Below are 21,211 nucleotides of genomic sequence, written 5' to 3'. Positions count from 1 at the left end.
ACCGCAAAAAAAAAAAAGTCGTTAAAAAAATATCAACTTGGTATTATCAAATTTAAACTCATTTGATAGGTAAAAAGCAGTATCCCATTTTTGTTTTGATTTACACTTTATTTAATTTCAAGCAAGGTTGAGCACCTTTACATGCATTCTTTTTGTTTACTGAAGTACAGTTGACATATAATATTATATTAGTTTCAGTACAATATAGTGATTCAATATTTTTATAGATTATACTCCATGTGAAGTTATTATAAAATATTGGCTATATTCCCTGTGCTGTACATAACATCCTTGTATATCTTATTTATCTTATAGCTAGTAGTTTGTTCCTCTTAATCCCGCCTTCACCTATCTTGCCCTTCCCCCTAACCATCTTCACAATGGTAACCACTAGTTTGTTCTCTAGTATCTGTGAGGCTCTTTTTGTTTTGTTACATTCACTTGTTTGTTTTATTTTTTAGATTCTACATATACATGAAAAGATACAGTATTTGTCTGTGCGTTCTTAATGTTGCAGGAAATCTGGATGCTTAGGAGGATCAACCTACGTTAAGTGGTAATTTATGGCATATAAATTAAAGAGCAACTAAGAGAGAGGATAGGTTATTTGTCTAGGATAACTCAGTTAGCAGTAAAGCTGGGGATCTGATATACTTTCCACATGCTGCATCTTCAAATATTAAAGCTAAAACTCCCTCTCCACCATATATATCAGTACTAAAGAACAACTAGTCAATTTTAAAATTATGGATATTTAGAACTGTTATTCAAAATGCCTTTTGTACAATTTCTTGCATTTCTTTAACTATACCATACCACTGAACAGAAAGTACCAAATATAAGCATATCAATAACAAAAGTGGCTAAAATTGGTAGTAGTTATATCTAATGCCAATGAGAAGGGAGATTCTCCTGGTTTCAAACGTATTTTGAACTCTTTGGGTCTAGTGACCCTTCAGAATGCAAGTTAGGGTGACCTCCACTTGTTGCCACCATGGCACCTCATGGTGTACTAGTGAATCTCTGCTTAAACCCATTTACCAGTTGACCTTGATGTATCAATTTTCATATACTAAGTACATCAGAAGATCATACTTACCCTGCATTCCTCATCCAGCAAATCTAGAATGCCCAGTTTAGATTCTATAAGATTAATGCAAGGCTGATTATCATAAAAATCTATGAGTGTCCATGGAATTTGTTCTTTCATATATTCCTCTTGTTCTAATTTGAAGACATGCTGAAATGAAAAAGAAAAAGCTGGCATTACTGCATCATTGTCATAAATAATGTTAGTCAAGAAACATTTATAAAAGGACACCAACATAATTTGAGATAGTCAATGGCTTCTAGCAACCATCTTGGAGAAGCATGATTTACATGCAGAGAACAAAATGAGAAAGCAAATATAAACCACAGACAGCAAAGCCTCCGCAATATAGGATTTTCGGCAAACAAGAAAATCTAAGTATGTGAATACTTAAATAGCTGATAAATATGGCAGTCTTTTTGATTTTTTGATATACATTCCAAACTGCACTATATACTTTTTGGTCCCTTAAATTATTACACAGTGTTGCTGACCACATGGGCACAGAAATGCCTTAGCTGGCCTTGAACAACTATGCAGAGAGGATGCCCTCCAGACTACTGAAGCATTCTGGGTGATGCTTACAGCATAACAAAGTAATTCTCTTAAGGGACTGTGGTGTTGAAGTTCATGTGTCTCAGAATTAGATTAACAGTTGGTCTTTTCTGTCTGCCTTGATTATCCTCCACAGTCAGGGAATCTACGGCTCACTTTTCTGGCTTCTACACCCAAATCTGCAAGCAGCTGCAACCACTATGAATCCATTGCTATTTCTGCTAAATGCTTCTCATCTCCATTGAGAAGCAATGGCTGAAGCATTTAGCAGAAATATGTATTGACTGCCTATCCTAGGCCAGTCACTGCATACCATTAGCAAAATAGACATGGGCTCTGCCCTCATGGACTTTGAAGACTAGTGGGAGAAACAGAAATCAAGTATTCACAAGAAATATAATTACAAACTGTAATAATGTTCCAGAGGAAAATAATGGCGAGCTATGAGAGCAGGAGTCCTTATCCAGTTTGGATACAGGGTGGCGAGGGAAGGCTTCCTTGAGGAAGGGCTGTGTGATCTGGGTTCTTCAGTGAAAGGTAGTTAAGTTGGTCCAGGAGGGAAGGGCAAACCAACCACTGCTGCAGCTCCTGCTTCAAGCTGCACAGCCAATGAAGACAACCCATAAATTCTAGTCTCCACAGATGCTAATGACCTCTACTCATTTGTTCTTGGAGGGTTCTGGTTTCTTTCTTGTCTCCTTTGTCACCTTGGTTCATCTCACACATCTTGCAACTTTTCTAGGAAGATAAGCCCTCTGTGGCTATTACCAGACAACATATATTTCCTAGAACTCCAAACCCCATGAAACTTAGGGGTTACCAAGATTTCTGATGCTTTACTCTCCTCACGCATCTGGAACTTTTCCACTTTATTCTACACTTATTATAATACTGCTCTTGGCTCATTTACAGCATTTATAGTCTAACCAGCTGCAAAAGCTTTAGTTAAAAAAAACAACGACAACCAAACCTGTCATCCATATGAATATTTATGTCATGTTAATTAGAAAGCAAATTTCTTCTGTTGATTAATGAGAAGGCAAATAGGGCACCATGTGTCAGCAAGATGCCCTGTCTGATGGTACCAATAATTTCCAAAACAATGAGCCCTATCTTTTTTTAAATTCATTAATTTACATGCAGTGCAGTTTCCACATTGACAACAAAAACACTGCTCCAAACTTTAGAGCCTGTTTCTCATACAAGTCTCTACGTTTAGTTTGGCAAAATCCCTGGCGCCTCAAAAATTTTCGATTCTCAATTGCCAAAATGACAGGTGGGCATGAGGTTCAATATGGCAAGAGCTCCTTGGTGGATAAGGTAATGCCTCCAAGCACTAAACCTGCCAATCACCACGTTTCTCCTGCCCACTGCCCTACCCACAGCCCCTGCTGAGGGAGCAGCCCTAAGCACCAAATTCTTTCCTGTGAGACCCCATGCTCCTAGTCACAGCTAGTCAAGTGCCAGAGATCTCTGATGAACGAATGAACTGGGTTAATCAAATTCTGTTTCTCGGGTATAAAAACTAGGAAACAGGCAATTAACAGTGGAAGCTGATGCTGAAAGAAGTCAAGATGAATGAGAGTTAAACAAGTTAAGAGGATGGGAGCATTCCAACCACTGCTTGGTTCACAGGAAGTGTGAGGTGAGTGAGGAAGCAGAAACCTTGACAAAATATATACAGAACAGAAGAAAAATATATGCCATCTGATAAGAGGGAGTGGAGCAGTTGTGCAGAGAGAGGCTAGGATGCAGTGTGTGTGTGTGTGTGTGTGTGTGTGTGTGTGTGTGTGTAAGTGTGTGTGTGTGTGTGAGAGAGAGAGAAAGAGAGGAGAAACACATGGATAGAGACAGAAAGAGGGAAAGAGAAAGGAGAGAGTCAGAAACACACATGCAGAGATATGAGGTCCTTGAGAAATAAACAAATTAGCCAGTCCTTAATAAGGCTGGCACTGGTTCCTTTTCTTCTAGTCACCTTGTGCCAAAATATACTGGGAAAGAACAGAAGGTTGTGCCACTGATTAAAATATTAAGAAACTCAGGAAAACCTTGAGAAAAAATAAAGCTCAATTTAGTCTCTGATAGGTTTTTATTAATGTTCCTTATGCAGAGATGCAAAATACACCAGTCATATTCTTGTAGAAACAGTCATAAGCCTAAGATTTTAAGATCACCTGTACATTATTTCACTGTACTAAGTAGCTCAATTTGCTAAATAAAGGTGGTCCAAGTTTTTTTCAAAGTACATGCAATATTTTTTGAAAATGAAATAGTTTAAAGGTTTTATGATGATGAGCAACAATCCTTTGTCCTATCCCTCCCCCACCCCAGTCTCACTCCCTGGAAGTGACCATTTTTAACTCCCTCAGCTATTTCTTCTGATATTTACCTCTAAAGAATATGCTTACCAGCTATTTTTTTATTTATTCATTTGAAACATTATCTATTGATTTATTGATATATATATATATATAGAAAAGAGAATATGTCCTGGCTTTCTTGTTCTGACCTCTTGCTAATACAGCAAGTAAGAGTTAAGACAGTCATAACTCCACATATAGTTAGCCTCAGGAACGACCAACTGAAGGATATCCCTGGGATCAAAGTTTTACACCCCCTATATTGCTACTTAACACACTTTCGGCTTCCCTCTCTCAATTTATTTGGACCAAGTTTTCACTATTCTCAGACAGCAATCCAAGGATGACCTTGAATCCAATCTGGACCATAAACATCTTTCCAAGGTTGCAGCATTTACTAATCCTAAATTCCTCAGCAGTTTAGCTGTTTTAAACCATAGATAATAATTGTAATTCACAACTTCATTTCTGGAACCAAACTTTAAACACATACTAGGAATTCGAGAGAATAATTTTTGGTAGAATATTATTCAAGCAAGAAAATTCTTACCATATTGAATTGCTGCTGTAGTTTTTCATTTGCATAATTTATGCAGAACTGTTCAAAACTATTTATCTCAAATGTTTCAAATCTGTAAAACCAAAAATAATATGGGAAGAGGAGAAAAAGGAAGAAATAACTTTAAAAAATATTCAAAATGTGCAAATCAGAAAGAAAGAAATAGGAAATTCCTCAACATTGTGAAACTTTCTTTCCACATCAGTGAAGATAAATAAGGGTTTTTAACTCAGTAACATGAAATATGTACCCAGCAGATAAGCATCAGCCAGGTGGCAGAGAGATTTTTTAAAGGCTGCAGCCTATGGACGTGTCTAACAGTATATGCTTTGGACGGCATATTCATCCTCAAGTAGGGAACGATCAGAATTACGATAAAGCCATTGCTCTTGTCAGGTCACAGATGCACAGTGTCTATATACACATAGAAAGGAACGGGGAATAGAAATTTCATACACTCTTTTGAAAAACTGAACCAGATAATGAAAAAGGCATCGTACAGCGCAAATGTACAGGAAGGGTTTTAACATTAAAGAAAGGTACCCAGAGAAGGCAAACTAGCAAATGAAATTAGACTTTTAAAAATTCTCTTCTAATTTTCCCTTCTCCTCACCAGTAGGAAACATAATCAAATACCCACTTAGAGTTACTAGACAGTCTCTAGAAAGAAACGCTCAGACCACTAAGCCAAACACACTTACCCATAAATGTCCAGCACGCCGATAAAAGAGTGCTGTTTGACAGCAGAATGGAGAACCTGATTGACGTGATCTACAATCCAGTTAAAGAGCTTGGCATAGATGTGCTTGGCCAGCGCATCGCGGGCATTCGTGGCCTGCAGCTTGGAGATGGGCTTGATGTATGTCTCCGCGGCAGTAGCCAGCTTCCGATGGCAGAGCCAGTGACACATCTCCTCAAAGTCCACAGCCATGAGGTCACAGAAGATGCTGAGAGGTTCATGCCTGGGCTGCCAAAAGAGAATGGGTTATTTCCTAGGACCAGATCAATTAAGCAAAAATTTACTAAAAAATACTAACAAAGAGGGAACAATTAAAACCCCACAATTTCTTTGTTATAACAAACACCAAGATCACCTGAAGCTGATCAATGATAATCACAATCATCCATCAAACCAGCATCTAGGCAGCATTTTGTAATCTCTTCTAGGGCTCATTTTAAAAATTACCTCTTCCTTTGTTTCCTGGGAGTACTTGTTTGGATCTCTCTTCAGGCACATTCAGTCAGTCAGTCAGTCAGTCAGTCAGAAAATGAGTCAGCTTGTCTACAAATGTTTACTGAGCATCTATTATATGCCAGCAAACAAAAACAGACATGTACCCTGTCCTCCTAGAACTTAGAGTCACCAGGGGAAATAGGTGTTAACTAAATGATTGCTCCCTAAAATTAAAATTACTACAAAGGAGGCCACTATACTAAGATGCCATGTGAAAGGAGAATGCCCTATTGAGGGAGGCAGGAGACAGGGCCTTGAGAAACGGAGTTGAGATCTGAAGGATGAGAAGGTGTTAACTCGGTGAAAGGGTCCTCCAAGCTGAGGGGACATCTGGTATAGAAGTCGTGTGGTGGGAGGGAAACCAGAGATGTGAGGAATTGAAGCTGAGTGAGGGAGAAAATATATGAGATGAAGCCAGAGGCTATACTATGGCTGGTCTTTCCACTAAGAGCAATGGGGGCCCATGGGGGGGTACTGAAGGGTTATAAACAGTTAACCTGATGGTTATTTGTGTGACTTCTTAGACTAGAATCTCTAATCTAAGCATCCCCTGTATCACCTACAGGGATCCCTGTATCCCCTACAGCTGTCTTCCACAGGCTTTGCATGAGTAGGCATTCAATAAATACTTGTTTAATTTAACCCATGTTAGTGCATTATATTTTTCAACATCTTCACTCACACGTTTCAACTGCATCTGATAACATTCCTGGGGAATAGGTAGGGTGAACACTCTTATCTCTAATTTACAAATGAGGAAATAACATCCAAGAGAATAGTTTGTTGAAAATCACACAACCACGGATTTCCCTGCTGGTCCAGTGGCTAAGGCTCCATGCTCCCAATGCAGGAGGCTCAGGTTTGATCCCTTGTCAGGGAACTAGACCCCACATGCGGCAACTAAGAGTTCGCATGCCGCAAGTACAGATCCCGCATGCCACAACTAAGATCCGGCACAGCCAAATAAATAAATAAATATTTTTTAAAAAAATATCACACAACAAGTTTATGTCAGAATTGCCATTAGAACCTGGGTCTCCTGACAGCCTCATCCCCTGACCCTTCCCACTGAAGCAGTCCCTTCCTTCTTTCATCTCCCCTCCTCCCAAGTAATCACTTCAGATACAAATCACCACCATTACCAACAACATGGATCAACTCCCTTAAATAAGCAGCTTATTTCATTCATTTATATACATGAATGGTGTGACACCATTTAGAAGCGGATCAGCACTCTCTAAACATTCTATTAGATCAACGTTGTTAACTGTTTTGTTCAAATTTTCTATAACTTAACTAATTTTTGGACTTCTTTACCTATCAATAATTTAGAGAGGTCAGTAATATCCCACTATGATGGATTTGTCTTTCTTTTTTTAACATCTTTATTGGAGTATAATTGCTTTACAATGGTGTGTCAGTTTCTGCTTTATAACAAAGTGAATCAATTATACATATACATATGTGCCCAAATCTCTTCCCTCTTGCGTCTCCCTCCCTCCCACTCTCCCTATTCCACCCCTCTAGGTGGTCACAAAGCATCGAGCTGATCTCCCTAGGCTATGTGGGGATGTGGCATATATACAAAATGGAATATTACTCAGCCATAAAAAGGAACGAAACTGAGTTATTTGTAGTGAGGGGGATGGACCTAGAGACTGTCATACAGAGTGAAGTAAGTCAGAAAGAGAAAAACAAATATCGTATGCCAACACATACACATGGAATCTAAAAAAAAAAAATAAGAAAATGGTCAGAAGAACCTAGGAGCAAGACGGGAATAAAGATGCAGAGCTACTAGAGAATGGACTTGAGGATACGGGGAGGGGGAAGGGTAAGCTGTGACAAAGTGAGAGAGTGCCATGGACATATATACACTACCAAATGTAAAATAGATAGCTAGTGGGAAGCAGCCGCATAGCATAGGGAGATCAGCTCGGTGCTCTGTGACCACCTAGAAGTGTGGGATAGCGAGGGTGGGAGGGAGGCAGATGCAAGAGGGAAGATATATGGGGACATATGTATATGTATAACTGATTCGCTTTGTTATAAAGCAGAAACTGACACACCATTGTAAAGCAATTATACTCTAACAAAGACGTTAAAAAATATATAAAAAAATAATGATAGTGAAGATGATCCAGGACCTCGGAAAAAGAATTGGAGGCAAAGATCGAGAAGATGCAAGAAATGTTTAACAAAGACCTAGAAGAATTAAAGAACAAACAAACAGAGATGAACAATACAATAACTGAATTGAAAACTACATTAGAAGGAATCAATAGCAGAATAACTGAGGCAGAAGAACAGATAAGTGACCTGGAAGACAGAATGGTGGAATTCACTGTTGCAGAACAGAATCAAGAAAAAAGAATGAAAAGAAATAAAGACAGCCTAAGAGACCTCTGGGACAACATTAAATGCAACAACATTCGCATTATAGGGGTCCCAAAAGGGGAAGAGAGAGAGCAAGAACCCGAGAAAATATCTGAAGAGATTATAGTCGAAAACTTCCCTAACATGGGAAAGGAAATAGCCACCCAAGTCCAGGAAGCACAGAGAGTCCCATACAGGATAAACCCAAGGAGAAACACGCCTAGACACATAGTAATCAAATTGGCAAAAATTAAAGACAAAGAAAAATTATTGAAAGCAGCAAGGGAAAAACGACAAATAACATACAAGGGAACTCCCATAAGGAGTTCAGAAACTCAGCAGAAACTCTACAAGCCAGAAGGGAGTGGCATGACATATTTAAAGTGATGAAACGGAAGAAACTACAACCAAGATGACTCTACCTGGCAAGGATCTCATTCAGATTCGATGGAGAAATCAAAAGCTTTACAGACAAACAAAAGGTAAGAGAATTCAGCAACCACAAAACCACCTCTACAACAAATGCTAAAGGAACTTCTCTAAGTGGGAAACACAAGAGAAGAAAAGGACCTACAAAAACAAACCCAAAACAATTAAGAAAATGGTAATAGGAACATACATATCGATAATTACCTTAAAAGTGAATGGATTAAATGCTCCAACCAAACGACAGAGGCTTGCTGAATGAATACAAAAACAAGACCCATATATATGCTGTCTACAAGAGACCCACTTCAGACCTAGGGACACATACAGACTGAAAGTTAGGGGATGGAAAAAGATATTCCATGCAAACAGAAATCAAAAGAAAGCTGGAGTAGCAACACTCATATCAGATAAAACAGACTTTAAAATAAAGAATGTTACAAGAGACAAGGAAGGACACTACATAATGATCAAGGGATCAATCCGAGAAGAAGATATAACAATTATAAATATATATGCACCCAACGTAGGAGCACCTCAATACATAAGGCAACTGCTAACAGCTATAAAAGAGGAAACTGACAGTAACACAATAATAGTGGGGGACTTTAACACCTCACTTACACCAATGGACAGATCATCCCGACCAAAAATTAATAAGGAAACAGAAGCTTTAAATGACACAATAGACCAGATAGATTTAATTGTTATTTATAGGACATTCCATCCAAAACCAGCAGATTACACTTTCTTCTCAAGTGTGCACAGAATATTCTCCAGGATTGATCACATCTTGGGTCACAAGTCAAGCCTAAGTAAATTTAAGAAAACTGAAATCATATCAAGCATCTTTTCTGGCCACAACGCTATGAGATTAGAAATCAATTACCGGGAAAAAAACATCAAAAACACAAACACGTGGAGGCTAAACAATACTTTACTAAATAACTAAGAGATCACTGAAGAAATCAAAGAGGAAATCAAAAACTACCTAGAGACAAGCAACAATGAAAACATGACGATCCAAAACCTATGGGATGCAGCAAAAGCAGTTCTAAGAGGGAAGTTTATAGCAATACAATCCTACCTCAAGAAACAACGAACATCTCAAATAAACAATCTAACCTTACACCTAAAGGAACTGGAGCAAGAAGAACAAACAAAACCCAAAGTTATTAGAAGGAAAGAAATCATAAATATCAGAGCAGAAATAAATGAAATAGAAACAAAGAAAACAATAGCAAAGATCAGTAAAACTAAAAGCTGGTTCTTTGAGAAGATAAACCAAATTGATAAACCATTAGCCAGACTCATCAAGAAAAAGAGGGAGAGGACTCAAATCATTAAAATTAGAAATGAAAAAGGAGAAGTTACAACAGACACCACAGAGATACAAAGCATCCTAAGAGACTACTACAAGCAACTCTATGCCAATAAAATGGACAACCTGGAAGAAATGGAAAAATTCTTAGAAAGGTATAACTTCCCAAGACTGAACCAGGAAGAAACAGAAAATATGAACAGACCAATCACAAGTAATGAAATGGAAACTATGATTAAAAATCTTCCAACAAAGTCCAGGACCAGATGGCTTCACAGGTGTATTCTATCAAACATTTAGAGAAGAGCTAAAACTCATCCTTTTCAAACTCTTCCAAAAAATTGCAGAGGAAGGAACACTCCCAAACTCATTCTATGAGACCACCATCACCCTGACACCAAAAGCAGACAAAGATACTATAAAAAAAAGGAAATTACAGACCAATATCACTGATGAATATAGATGCAAAAATCCTCAACAAAATACTAGCAAACAGAACCCAACAACACATTAAAAGGATCATACACCATGATCAAGTGGGATTTATCCCAGGGATGCAAGGATTTTTCAATGTACAGAAATCAATCAATGTGATACACCATATTAACAAATTGAAAACTAAAAACATGATCATCTCAACAGATGCAGAAAAAGCTTTTGACAAAATTCAACACCCATTTATGATAAAAACTCTCCAGAAAGTAGGTATAGAGGGAACCTACCTCAACATAATAAAGGCCATATAGAACAAACACACAGCAAACATCATTCTCTATGGTGAAAAACTGACAGCATTTCCTCTCAGATCAGGAACAAGACAAGGATGTCCACTCTCACCACTATTATTCAACATAGCTTTGGAAGTCCTAGCCACAGCAATCAGAGAAGAGAAATGAATAAAAGGAATACAAATTGGAAAAGAAGAAGTAACACTGTCACTGATTGCAGATGACATGATACTATAGGTAGAGAAAAAGATGCCACCAGAAAACTACTAGAGCTAATCAATGAATTTGGTAAAGTTGCAGGATACAAAATTAATGCACAGAAATCTCTTGCATTCCTATATACTAATGATGAAAAATCTGAAAGAGAAATTAAGGAAACACTCCCATTTTTAACAAAAAGAATAGAATACCTAGGAATAAACCTACCCAGGGAGGCAAAAGACCTGTATGCAGAAAATTATACGACACTGATGAAAGAAATTGAAGATGATACCAACAGATGGAGAGATATACCGTGTTCTTGGATTGGAAGAATCAACACTGTGAAAATGACTATACTACCCAAAGCGATCTACAGATTCAGTGTAATCCCCATCAAATTACCAATGGCATTTTTTACAGAACTAGAACAAAAAATCTTAAAATTTGTATGGAGACACAAAAGACCCCGAATAGCCAAAGCAGTCTTGAGGGAAAAAAACAGAGCTGGAGGAATAAGGCTCCCAGACTTCAGACTATACTACAAAGCTACAGTAATCAAGATAATATAGTACTGGCACAAAAACAGAAATATAGATCAATGGAACAGGATAGAAAGCCCAGAGACAAACCCACGCATCTATGGTCAACTAATCTATGACAAAGGAGGCAAGGATATACAATGGAGAAAAGACAGCCTCTTCAATAAGTGGTGCTGGGAGAACTGGACAGCTACATGTAGAACACTCCCTGATCCCATACACAAAAATAAACTCAAAATGGATTAGAGACCTAAATGTAAGACCTGACACTATAAACTCTTAGAGGAAAACATAGGAAGAACACTCTTTGACATAAATCACAGCAAGATCTTTTCTGGTCCACTTCCTAGAGTAATGGAAATAAAAACAAAAATAAACAAATGGGACCTAATGAAACTTAAAAGTTTTTGCACAGCAAAGGAAACTACAAACAAGACCAAAAGACAACCCTCAGAATGGAAGAAAATATTTGCAAACAAATCAACGGAGAAAGGATTAATCTCCAAAATATATAAAGAGCTCACACAGCTCAATATTAAAAAAATAAACAACCCAATTCAAAAGTGGGCAGAAGACCTAAATAGACATTTCTCCAAAGAAGACAAACAGATGGCCAAGAAGCACATGAAAAGCTGCTCAACATCACTAATTATTAGACAAATGCAAATCAAATCTACAATGAGGTATCACCTCACACCAGTTAGAATGGGCATCATCAGAAAATCTACAAAAAACAAATGCTGGAGAGGGTGTTGAGAAAAGGGAACCCTCTTGTACTGTTGGTGGGAATGTAAATTGATACAGCTACAATGGAGAACAGTATGGAGGTTCCTTAAAAAACTAAAAATAGAATTACCATATGACCCAGCAATCCCACTACTGGGCATACACCCTGAGAAAACCATAATTCAAAAAGGCACATGTACCCCAATGTTCATTGCAGCACTATTTACAATAGCCAGGACATGGAAGCAACCTAAATGCCCATCGACAGATGAATGGATAAAGAAGATGTGGTACATATATACAATGGAATATTACTCAGCCATAAAAAAGAACGAAATTGGGTCATTTGTAGAGACGTGGATGGATCTAGAGACTGTCATACAGAGTGAAGTAAGTCAGAAAGAGAAAAACAAATGTCATATATTAACGTATATATGTGGAACCTAGATAAATGGTACAGATGAACCAGTATGCAAGGCAGAAATTGAGACACAGATGCAGAGAACAAATGTATGGACACCAAGGGGGCAAAGTGGCAGGTGTGTGTGTGTGTGTGTGTGTGTGTGTGTGTGTGTGTGTGATGAATTGGGAGATTGGGATTGACATGTATACACTGATATGTATAAAATGGATGACTAATAAGAACCTGCTGTATAAATAAATAAATAAAATTCAAAATAAAAATACATAGTGACTCTATCTCCAGTATTGCTTTTGGCCTCAAAGTCTTTTTTGTCCAGTATCAATACAGGTCTGCCAGTTTTTTTCTAGCTATTATGGTGTGTGTTTTCTAAACCTTTTACTTTCGAACTATCTGTACCTTTATGTTTTAGGAATGCGTCTTTCAAAAGTACATACCTGAATTCTAAAACCAGTCTGACAATCCATATTAGCTGAAACATTGGTTCATTTGTAATTATTTCTACCTTCTTTTGTGCCTTTACTTGTCCCACCTTTTCTAAACTTTTCTCTACCTCTCTTGCTATGTTTGGATTATTTTTTTCAGTTAATTTTTCTCTCTACTAGTTCGAAAGGTTTACCTTCTGTTTCTATTTTTATGATAGAAGCATTAAGTTACATTAGTTAACTTAGTGTACTTAACTAACACAAACTCCAAACACTCCATCCTAATCTATAAGCTTTGTTATCCAATACTTTAGTTCCATCTTTTTGGGGGGAAGGAGGGGCTGGTGATTCACTTTATTTTTTTTAAACTTTTTATTTTGAACTAATTTCAGACTAACAGAAAAGTTGCAAGAAGAGTACTAAGAATTCCCTTCACCCAGATTCCCTAAATATTAATATTTTACCGAGTTTGCTTGCATCATTCTCTTTCTCACTCTTTCACGTACATATACATACATGTTATTTTTTCAGAACCTTTTGAGAGCATGTTACAAACATGATGCCCTTTTGGTTCTAAATATTTCACTGTTCATTTCCTAAAATCCAAAGACATTATCTTATAAAACTATAGTATAGTGAGTAAAATCAGGAAATTAGCAATGATACAACCCTATTACCTAGCCTGCAGATCTAATTCAAATTTTGCTGATTGACCTAATAATGTCCTGTGAGGGCGGGCTTGGGGGGGGGGCCACATTTCTGTGGTCCAGGATCCAATCTAGGTTTATACATTGAATTTAGTCATCTTGTTTCATTAATCACCTTTAATTTGAATAGCTCTTCACTCTTTTTCTTTGTCTTTTGAGAACTTGACATTTTAGAAGAATAGTATGTCTCTCAGTTTGGGTCTGTATTATGTTGCCTCGGATTTGGGCCATGCCTTTTTGGCCGGAATGCTAGAGAAGTGATGTGGCACCCTCCTCAGGGTGCTGCATCAGAACTCATGTGATGCTGACTGGTTGCTTGGTTAAGGGAGTATCTGCCAGGTTTCTCCACTACCTTTCCCTCTGTAATGAATAAGTATTTTGTGGCCCAATACACTAGTCATTATTATTATTCTTTTAATTAATCAAATTTTATCTACATTTGCCCATACTTTACTAGTTTATTTATTTTTAAAAACATTTTATTTATTTATGGCTGCATTGGGTCTTCGCTGCTATGTGTGGGCCCTTTCCAGTTGTGGCGAGCCGAGGCCACTCCCTGCCACAGTGCGTGGGCCTCTCATTGTGGTGGCCTCTCCTGTTGCAAAGCATGGGCTCTAGGTGCACGGGCTTCAGTAGTTGTGGCTCATGGGCCTAGCTGCTCCGTGGCATGTGGGATCTTCCCGGACCAGGGCTCAAACCTGTGTCCCCTGCATTGGCAGGCAGATTCCCAACCACTGCGCCACCAGGGAAGCCCTTTACTAGTTTACTGATTCACCATTTCTTCTGGAATTTTAGATCTTGTATCTGGATCCCTTTCCTTCTGCCTAAACTATGTCTTTTAATATTTCCTTTAGTGAGGGCCTATTGGTGACAAATTCTCACAAGTTTCTATTTGTCTGAAAACACCTCTGTTTTTTTCCTCATTGTAGAAAGGTATCTTTACTGGATATACAGTTCTAAGTTAGTAGTTATTTACTCTAGAACACTGATGATACTGTTTTCTGGCTCCTATTACTACAGTTGGGAAGTGAGCTATCAGTTTAATTGCTACTTCAAGAGCAGTATGTCTTATTTCTCTCCTGTTTTAAGATTTTTCTCTTCGCCTGTGGTAGCATTACAGTGTGCCTAGGTGTGGATTTCTTTTTATTTATCCTAACTGGGATTTTTTGGCCTTTCCAAATCTGTGGTGTAGTGTCATTTTCACAAGTTCTGAAATTTGTTAGTAACTACCTCTTCAAACATTATGTCTGCCTCATTCTCTTCTTTCTCTCCCTTAGGAATTCTCATTATATTAAAATTAGATTTTATTACTCCATCCTTCATCTCTTTTAACTATTGTTAAGGGTTCCAGCTTGGGGCCCATGTTGCATTTTGCACCATTTCTTTACTTCTGTCTTCCAGCTCATCACTTCCCTACTCAGTTGTGTCAAATATGCTGTTAATTTCTTTCAGCATTATTAGTAGGTTTGACGCTGCTCTCTGTTGTTTCACCTAGCTCTATTTTGTTTTATCATGGGATTTGAGATTTTTGACTGTGAGCCAATATTTCTTGTAACTTTTCTTCTGGGACTCTGTTGAGTCCTGGATTGAAGGTGGATTTGCATTTGCTTCTGTCAGGCATCCAGGGCACTACCAATCCAGGCCCAATTTAAACTAAGTTTTGTGTATGTGGCTTTTGAGGACCATCCAGGAACTATGAAATCAGACTGGGAAGTATGTGTGAGGGTCAGTTTATTGTTATAAATTTTTAGGGAACTATGTTTTCCCCCTCCACTTAGCTTTGAGACTTGCTTTTTCTTTGTACTCTCGGAGAGTGTGGTGAGCAAATTCCTCATTTAGGGTCTCAGCTTTAGCCAGAAGTTTTCCTTCCTGTTCCCCTGTTTATACAAGTCCTAGGCTTTGTTTTTTTTGTCTTCTGCACCCCATTTGGTTATGAAAACCGAAGCTCAACGTCACTGGGTTCAGCAAACGCCCTCCAAGTGAGTCTTAGTTTCAGAGTTCTGCTTCATTCCCCGAGTTCCTGTTTTCACTCAGCTTATGGCCTCTGAGAAGTTCTTATGTATTTATTAAAAATATTTTAAAATATAATTTATCCAGCATGAAGCTCAATCAGAGCAACCAGTCCAAAACTGCTAGAAAAGAAAGTCTCTTTCATTTTACAGATGAGCAAACTGAGGTTCAGAAAAGCTAAGCATCCCAAAACATAGAGAGTAAATAGTAAAGTTCAGATTGAACCCAGGCAGAGACACTGAAACACGTATTTCAAAACTAAAGTCTAATTTACGCAAATTTAAGTCACATGAATTAATCTACATGTAGATTTGCAAATATCAACTTGGGTGTCCTAGGAGTGAAACATAAATCTCAAAATTGTTTCCTATTATACTCCTTGAGGAAGCAGGATGGAAAAAGAATTATATTAAAACTGCCTCCATTTTAATAAAGGTAAAAATACCTAATAAATATATACTGTATATGTACGTGTGTGTAAATGTGAGTGTCTGTATGTGTGTGATCTTTGATGGTGGTGATCAGAAAATACCACAAATCACAAATGCCCAATGAGAACAATCTGAGACTGTCAGGTTTTGTTACAGTTTAAACAAATGAACTGAATTTTAATTCTCAGTGTGTAGTTATCACTATGTGCGGAAGAATATATAAATCATAGTGAAGACGCCCTATCTCCCCAGCCATCTAATTCTTCTTCCCAGGAGTAACCACTTTTAACAGTTTCTTCAGTAACTTTTAAACCATATTACATTTCCACAGCTGAGGAGACAAATGAACTTACCAATTCTGCTATGTGAGCCATGGGCCAAATGAGCCCTTCTCTCTAGTCTCACCAATCCAACTTTTACATCTAATATTTCCCACTGCTGTTTATATGGCTCAGACATATATCCAAGTTCTCTCCTCCCCTCCCTCCGCGCCCCCCACCCCAATCACTGCGCACCAGGGATCTGAATCCACTTTTCTTTGTTTACAATTCAAGATTCTACTTTGCATAGTGTATCTGTCTAATAATTACCTCTCTGATAGTTACTAATGTTAGTTAATAGAGAGACTTCAAACACATTGTTTCCATAAAGAATCAACAAAACTAAAATATAAATCAACTGTCATCACAGGAAGCTTGCTCTGAACTTACAGGGATTGTGCAGCTGTCTGAATCTCGAGACATAAATCCAACATTGCCTAAGTGAAGGATGCCAGCAAGTATTCGGAAAATTCCCATCTGATAAGATTCACTAATTCCTGAAACAGCAGAGTAAATGAACAAGTGATCAATTTCAGAACAGGAACTAAACAATTATAGCACACAATTTTAAGCCCATCTTTAACCCTTGAATAATGCCAGATGTTGTACACATTATAATGTGTCATAGTTAACAACACTTTCATCTTTGTTGACATTAACACATAATGCGCTTTAGCATTATGGTTGAGAGCATGGGCTGTGGAATGAGACAGACCTCAGCTTGAGGCCTGGCTCTGCTCCTGACCTGCCATCTCACATTGGCAGGTAACTTCACCCTTCTATCCTTCTGTTTTCTCATTTGAGATACAGGGACAATAGGGACTATCTCAAAGGGAGTGTGTAAACATTAAATAAGAAAATGCACATAGTAAACTTAACACACTATGTGACACATGGTAGGTGCTAAATAAACTATCACCATCATTGTCACACACTGAATTTAAGTATCTCATTAACATTATTACCTTTTCTATTTATCTTTACTCCAAATGCAAGTTGTAGCCCAATAAGGCTGTTTTAAGTCAGATTATTTAATTACTTCTTCTAACTACAGACCAACTGTAAGTCAAGGAGACCCCAAGATTAGAAGTGCTCAGGCTGGTGTTGCACCCCAGCCTGATGAGCGAGTATCTAAACACAGCATTAGAGCAGGACCTGAAGGATCAGGCAGGATGAGAAAGCCGGACAGCCCTTGGTATTTTACCAGCTTGGGCTTCATTTTTCAGTAAGGTAAGGTTTTTCCAGAATATTACATATAAATTATATTCGAGTAAAAATAGTAAAATGATTTCCAAATATGTAACTATATACAGAGTAACTGACAGTTCATCTTACAAGGAATGTTTCTGCCATCTCCTGAATTATGGCTTTTTCAAATTTGCAATTTTCTATTTACAAACAGAGTTAGCCCCGGAAGTAAAGCAGTGTTTCTCAAACTATAATACGCATATGAATCACCAATGGATCTGGTTAAAATGCAGAGTCTGGTTTAGTAGGTCTGAGACAGGGTCTGAGATTCTAAATTTCTGCAAGCTCCATAGTGGTCCTGGACCATACTCTGATTAGCAATGCTTTTAAATTAAATTAACTCACCTCAGGTTACTCCTCAAAGTACCAATATATGACTTTAGAATTATTCATATTCTGAAGCTTTTAAATAAATAATTCAACACTAAAAGTTATATAAGTACATTTCTAAAGGTCAATTTATTTATATATAGATCCAATATTTTTTTTAATCCAGAAACAAGACAGTGACATGAGCTATTTCAGAAACAGAATAAACTACATGTAATACAGTATTTTGTCACCAAGCCAGCTCAACCACATTTCCAGGCCACAAAAGACACCCAAATCGAAAAAACAAACACAAAAAAATCCTATAAAACATGAATTTCTGTATAGAAACCCACTTCATTTGGCTCTAGCTTTCAGATTTTGTAAAAATTTAAGTAAACAGTCTCACATCCCCTGATGCCCTCAATGTATGTTTTTTTAATAAATTTATTTTATTTATTTTATTTTTGGCTGCACTGGGTCTTTGTTGCTGCGCATGGGCTTTCTCTAGTTGTGGCGAGCGGGGGCTACTCTTCGTTGCGGTGTGCGGGCTTCTCATTGTGGTGGCTTCTCTTGTTGCGGAGCACGGGCTCTAGGTGTGTGGGCTTCAGTAGTTGCAGCACGCGGGCTCAGTAGTTGTGGCGCATGGGCTTAGTTGCTCCGTGGCATGTGGGATCTTTCCAGCCCAAGGCTCGAACCTGTGTCCCCAGCATTGACAGGCGGATTCTTAACCACTGCGCCACCAGGGAAGCCCCCGAATGTATGTTTTAAATAGCTTTACTGAGGAATAATTTGCATACCATAAAATTTATCCATTTTAAATATGCAATTCAATGGTTTTTAGTAAATTTACAGAGTTGTGCAACCATCACCATAACCTAATTTCAGTACAGTCCCCATCACCTCCAAAAGAACACTTTACTTATTTGCTGTCCAACTGTGTTTTATAAAGAATCTAAAAATAAATTAAAAACAAAACACCAAAAATGAACGTTAAATTTCTCAACAATTCTCACTACTTAATATGAAGCTAAGCCAATATTCCAATCAAAGGTTGCTCGAGTCAAAAAGCTATTGCTTCTAAAAATTCAAGAATAAAATTACATACCTAGCAAAGTGCAGGCCTGCCTGGTTTGTGCCATCTCCTTGGCATCATCTACTCCTTCAATCACAGGACTGCCACCTTGCTTCGTGTAATGAAAGTTATTTGCGTCTCCTGCAATTAAGGAAAATTTTTTGAAAGATGTGCAGTCTATGAAAAGGCCTTGACTTCTACCCTTATGTCCACTCTGAATTAGAGGCAGTGATAGCACAATTAAGTGTATAGAGTCTGAAATTCGACTTCCTGTGTTTTTAGTTATATTTTAATACAAGACTCAAAATTAAATAATGGAGTGAAATGTTTGTAGAATTTGTGAAATGAATAGTCCTTTCCTAAAGGTTTTATTCCAATCTACAGGCTAGGATAATTTCTTCAAACACTTTACTCCCTTCTTCATAGAGTTCCACCTATGGAACCTCATAGATTTCCACCACGTAAACTCCTTTACATTTTTTTTCCTTTTAATCAAGGCAAAATTCAAACATATACAAAAGTACAGAAACTAGTATAATGAGCCCTTGTGTACTCATCACTCATCTTAAACAAGTATCAACTCAAGGCCAATCTTGTTCCATTTATACAGCCACTCACCACTTCCTCATCCCATGAGTTATCTTGAAGCCAACTGTAGGCCTCTTATCATTTCATCCATAAATATTTCAGTATGAGATAATTTCCTTTTTAAGAAGTAAATTTGTGAACCCAGAAATTAACATAAGACAATACCAGGACAATAAATCTAGTGCCATATTCATACCTAATCGCAGCATTTTAAATTCAGGTAACTTTGCTGAGGCACAAAGCTGATAGAAGATATGATAGTTTCTCTCCTCTTCTGCCTTTGAAAAAAGAAGAGTTTTCAATTACAGCATTTTAATCTAAAACCCAGAAAATTCAATCATAAAAATAAAAATTTAATTATCTCATTTGATGAAATAAACTGTCCTCTCCCAAATTTCCTAATACATATCTATGATTATTAAACCTTGTGATTTATTAGCTATGTGCATCTGTGTGAGTGTGTATCTGTTGGTCACATTCAAAATAATATACCTGATAGTAATGCTTTTTGAACTAGTGAACAGCTTGCTGCTCTATGGCACTGTCATAAGAGATCAGTGCCTCTGGGGGAAGCTAAAACCTTTTTATTTTTTTCCCTGCAACACTCAATATTTTCTCACAGTATTTTCTTAGATTCATGGTCTTCCTAAGACTTTTGACTAGAAAAAAAAAAATCCTATTTTTGCCATATCTACTGTAGCTGTTTGTAAGAAATCCACAAATGCACTACATCATCCATATCATTTCAGTTTATATATTTAAAAATAAATTAAAAATTTTTTAAATAGAAAATAAATCATGTACAATGCTAAGATCATTTCTTACTATTTTCTGACAGTCTTTTTCCACATATATACTTTAAAAATACAGTTTGTAATCATATTGTTTATACAATATTATTATACTCTATTGTCATATCCTTGAATTCTGCAGTGTATTCAGTTAACTGAAGAATAGAGCAAGTAAGGCCAAGGTCAGGTTTGATGCCCAACAGGGGCTGGTGTCTGGTAAAGAAAACTTAGTTTTCTGTGTTTAGTGCACAGAATACACTAAACAAATTAACAATATACCAATGACCACAAGCATGAATAGGCAAGAGGTCAGGGGTTTCAGTACACAGACAACTAGAAAATCAGGGGGATCTGCAGAAGTGCTTTGGTCATCTTTGTACACGAAGGACAATATCAAGTATGCGCTTTCTGACTGTTTGACTCACTTTGATATAACCAAACACCCACAATATTATATAGCCCTGTGGGTTGGGGAACAGCTAGAATTGCTTCAATGTTTCTAGGCAAGACAATAAGGATTAGGCCTTAACATTCTATCTTAAGCACTACTAGCCTCTGGTCACCATACTCATTTTCCCTTTAATCGTCTACCTATCAATCAAATCTGTACTATTTAGACTCAATCTTCTCTTAGATCTACATATATTTCCCCCACTGTTTCCTCTGGCTACTAAACATTTTTTTTTTGGACCTATTCAAGTATACATGTGAGCACAGTAACACAGCTCTGCATGTATCTAGATATTAGAACAATGGAGGAGGGTGACTATT

The 21,211-nt window shown here is 37.5% G+C and overlaps 1 protein-coding gene across 2 annotated transcripts in view; it reads right to left on the bottom strand.

Annotated features, from left to right (window-relative positions):
- MYO5A (myosin VA) overlaps positions 1-21,211 on the bottom strand; it is a 186,781-nt gene that overhangs the window by 83,653 nt on the left and 81,917 nt on the right. For both annotated transcript variants that reach the window (XM_070044918.1, XM_030878718.2), the window contains exons 7-12: positions 19,846-19,927; positions 19,095-19,202; positions 16,820-16,926; positions 5,266-5,531; positions 4,556-4,637; positions 1,100-1,240 (exon numbers count right to left, since the gene is read on the bottom strand). In XM_070044918.1, coding sequence (XP_069901019.1) covers positions 1,100-1,240; positions 4,556-4,637; positions 5,266-5,531; positions 16,820-16,926; positions 19,095-19,202; positions 19,846-19,927 — 786 coding nt within the window. The remainder of the gene's footprint in view (positions 1-1,099; positions 1,241-4,555; positions 4,638-5,265; positions 5,532-16,819; positions 16,927-19,094; positions 19,203-19,845; positions 19,928-21,211) is intronic.

This window comes from Globicephala melas, chromosome 2 (genome assembly GCF_963455315.2).
Source record: "Globicephala melas chromosome 2, mGloMel1.2, whole genome shotgun sequence".
Classification (NCBI taxonomy): Eukaryota; Metazoa; Chordata; class Mammalia; order Artiodactyla; family Delphinidae; genus Globicephala; species Globicephala melas.
The sequence above is the reverse complement of the archived record's forward strand: the minus strand, read 5'-3'. Positions and strand labels throughout refer to the sequence as shown.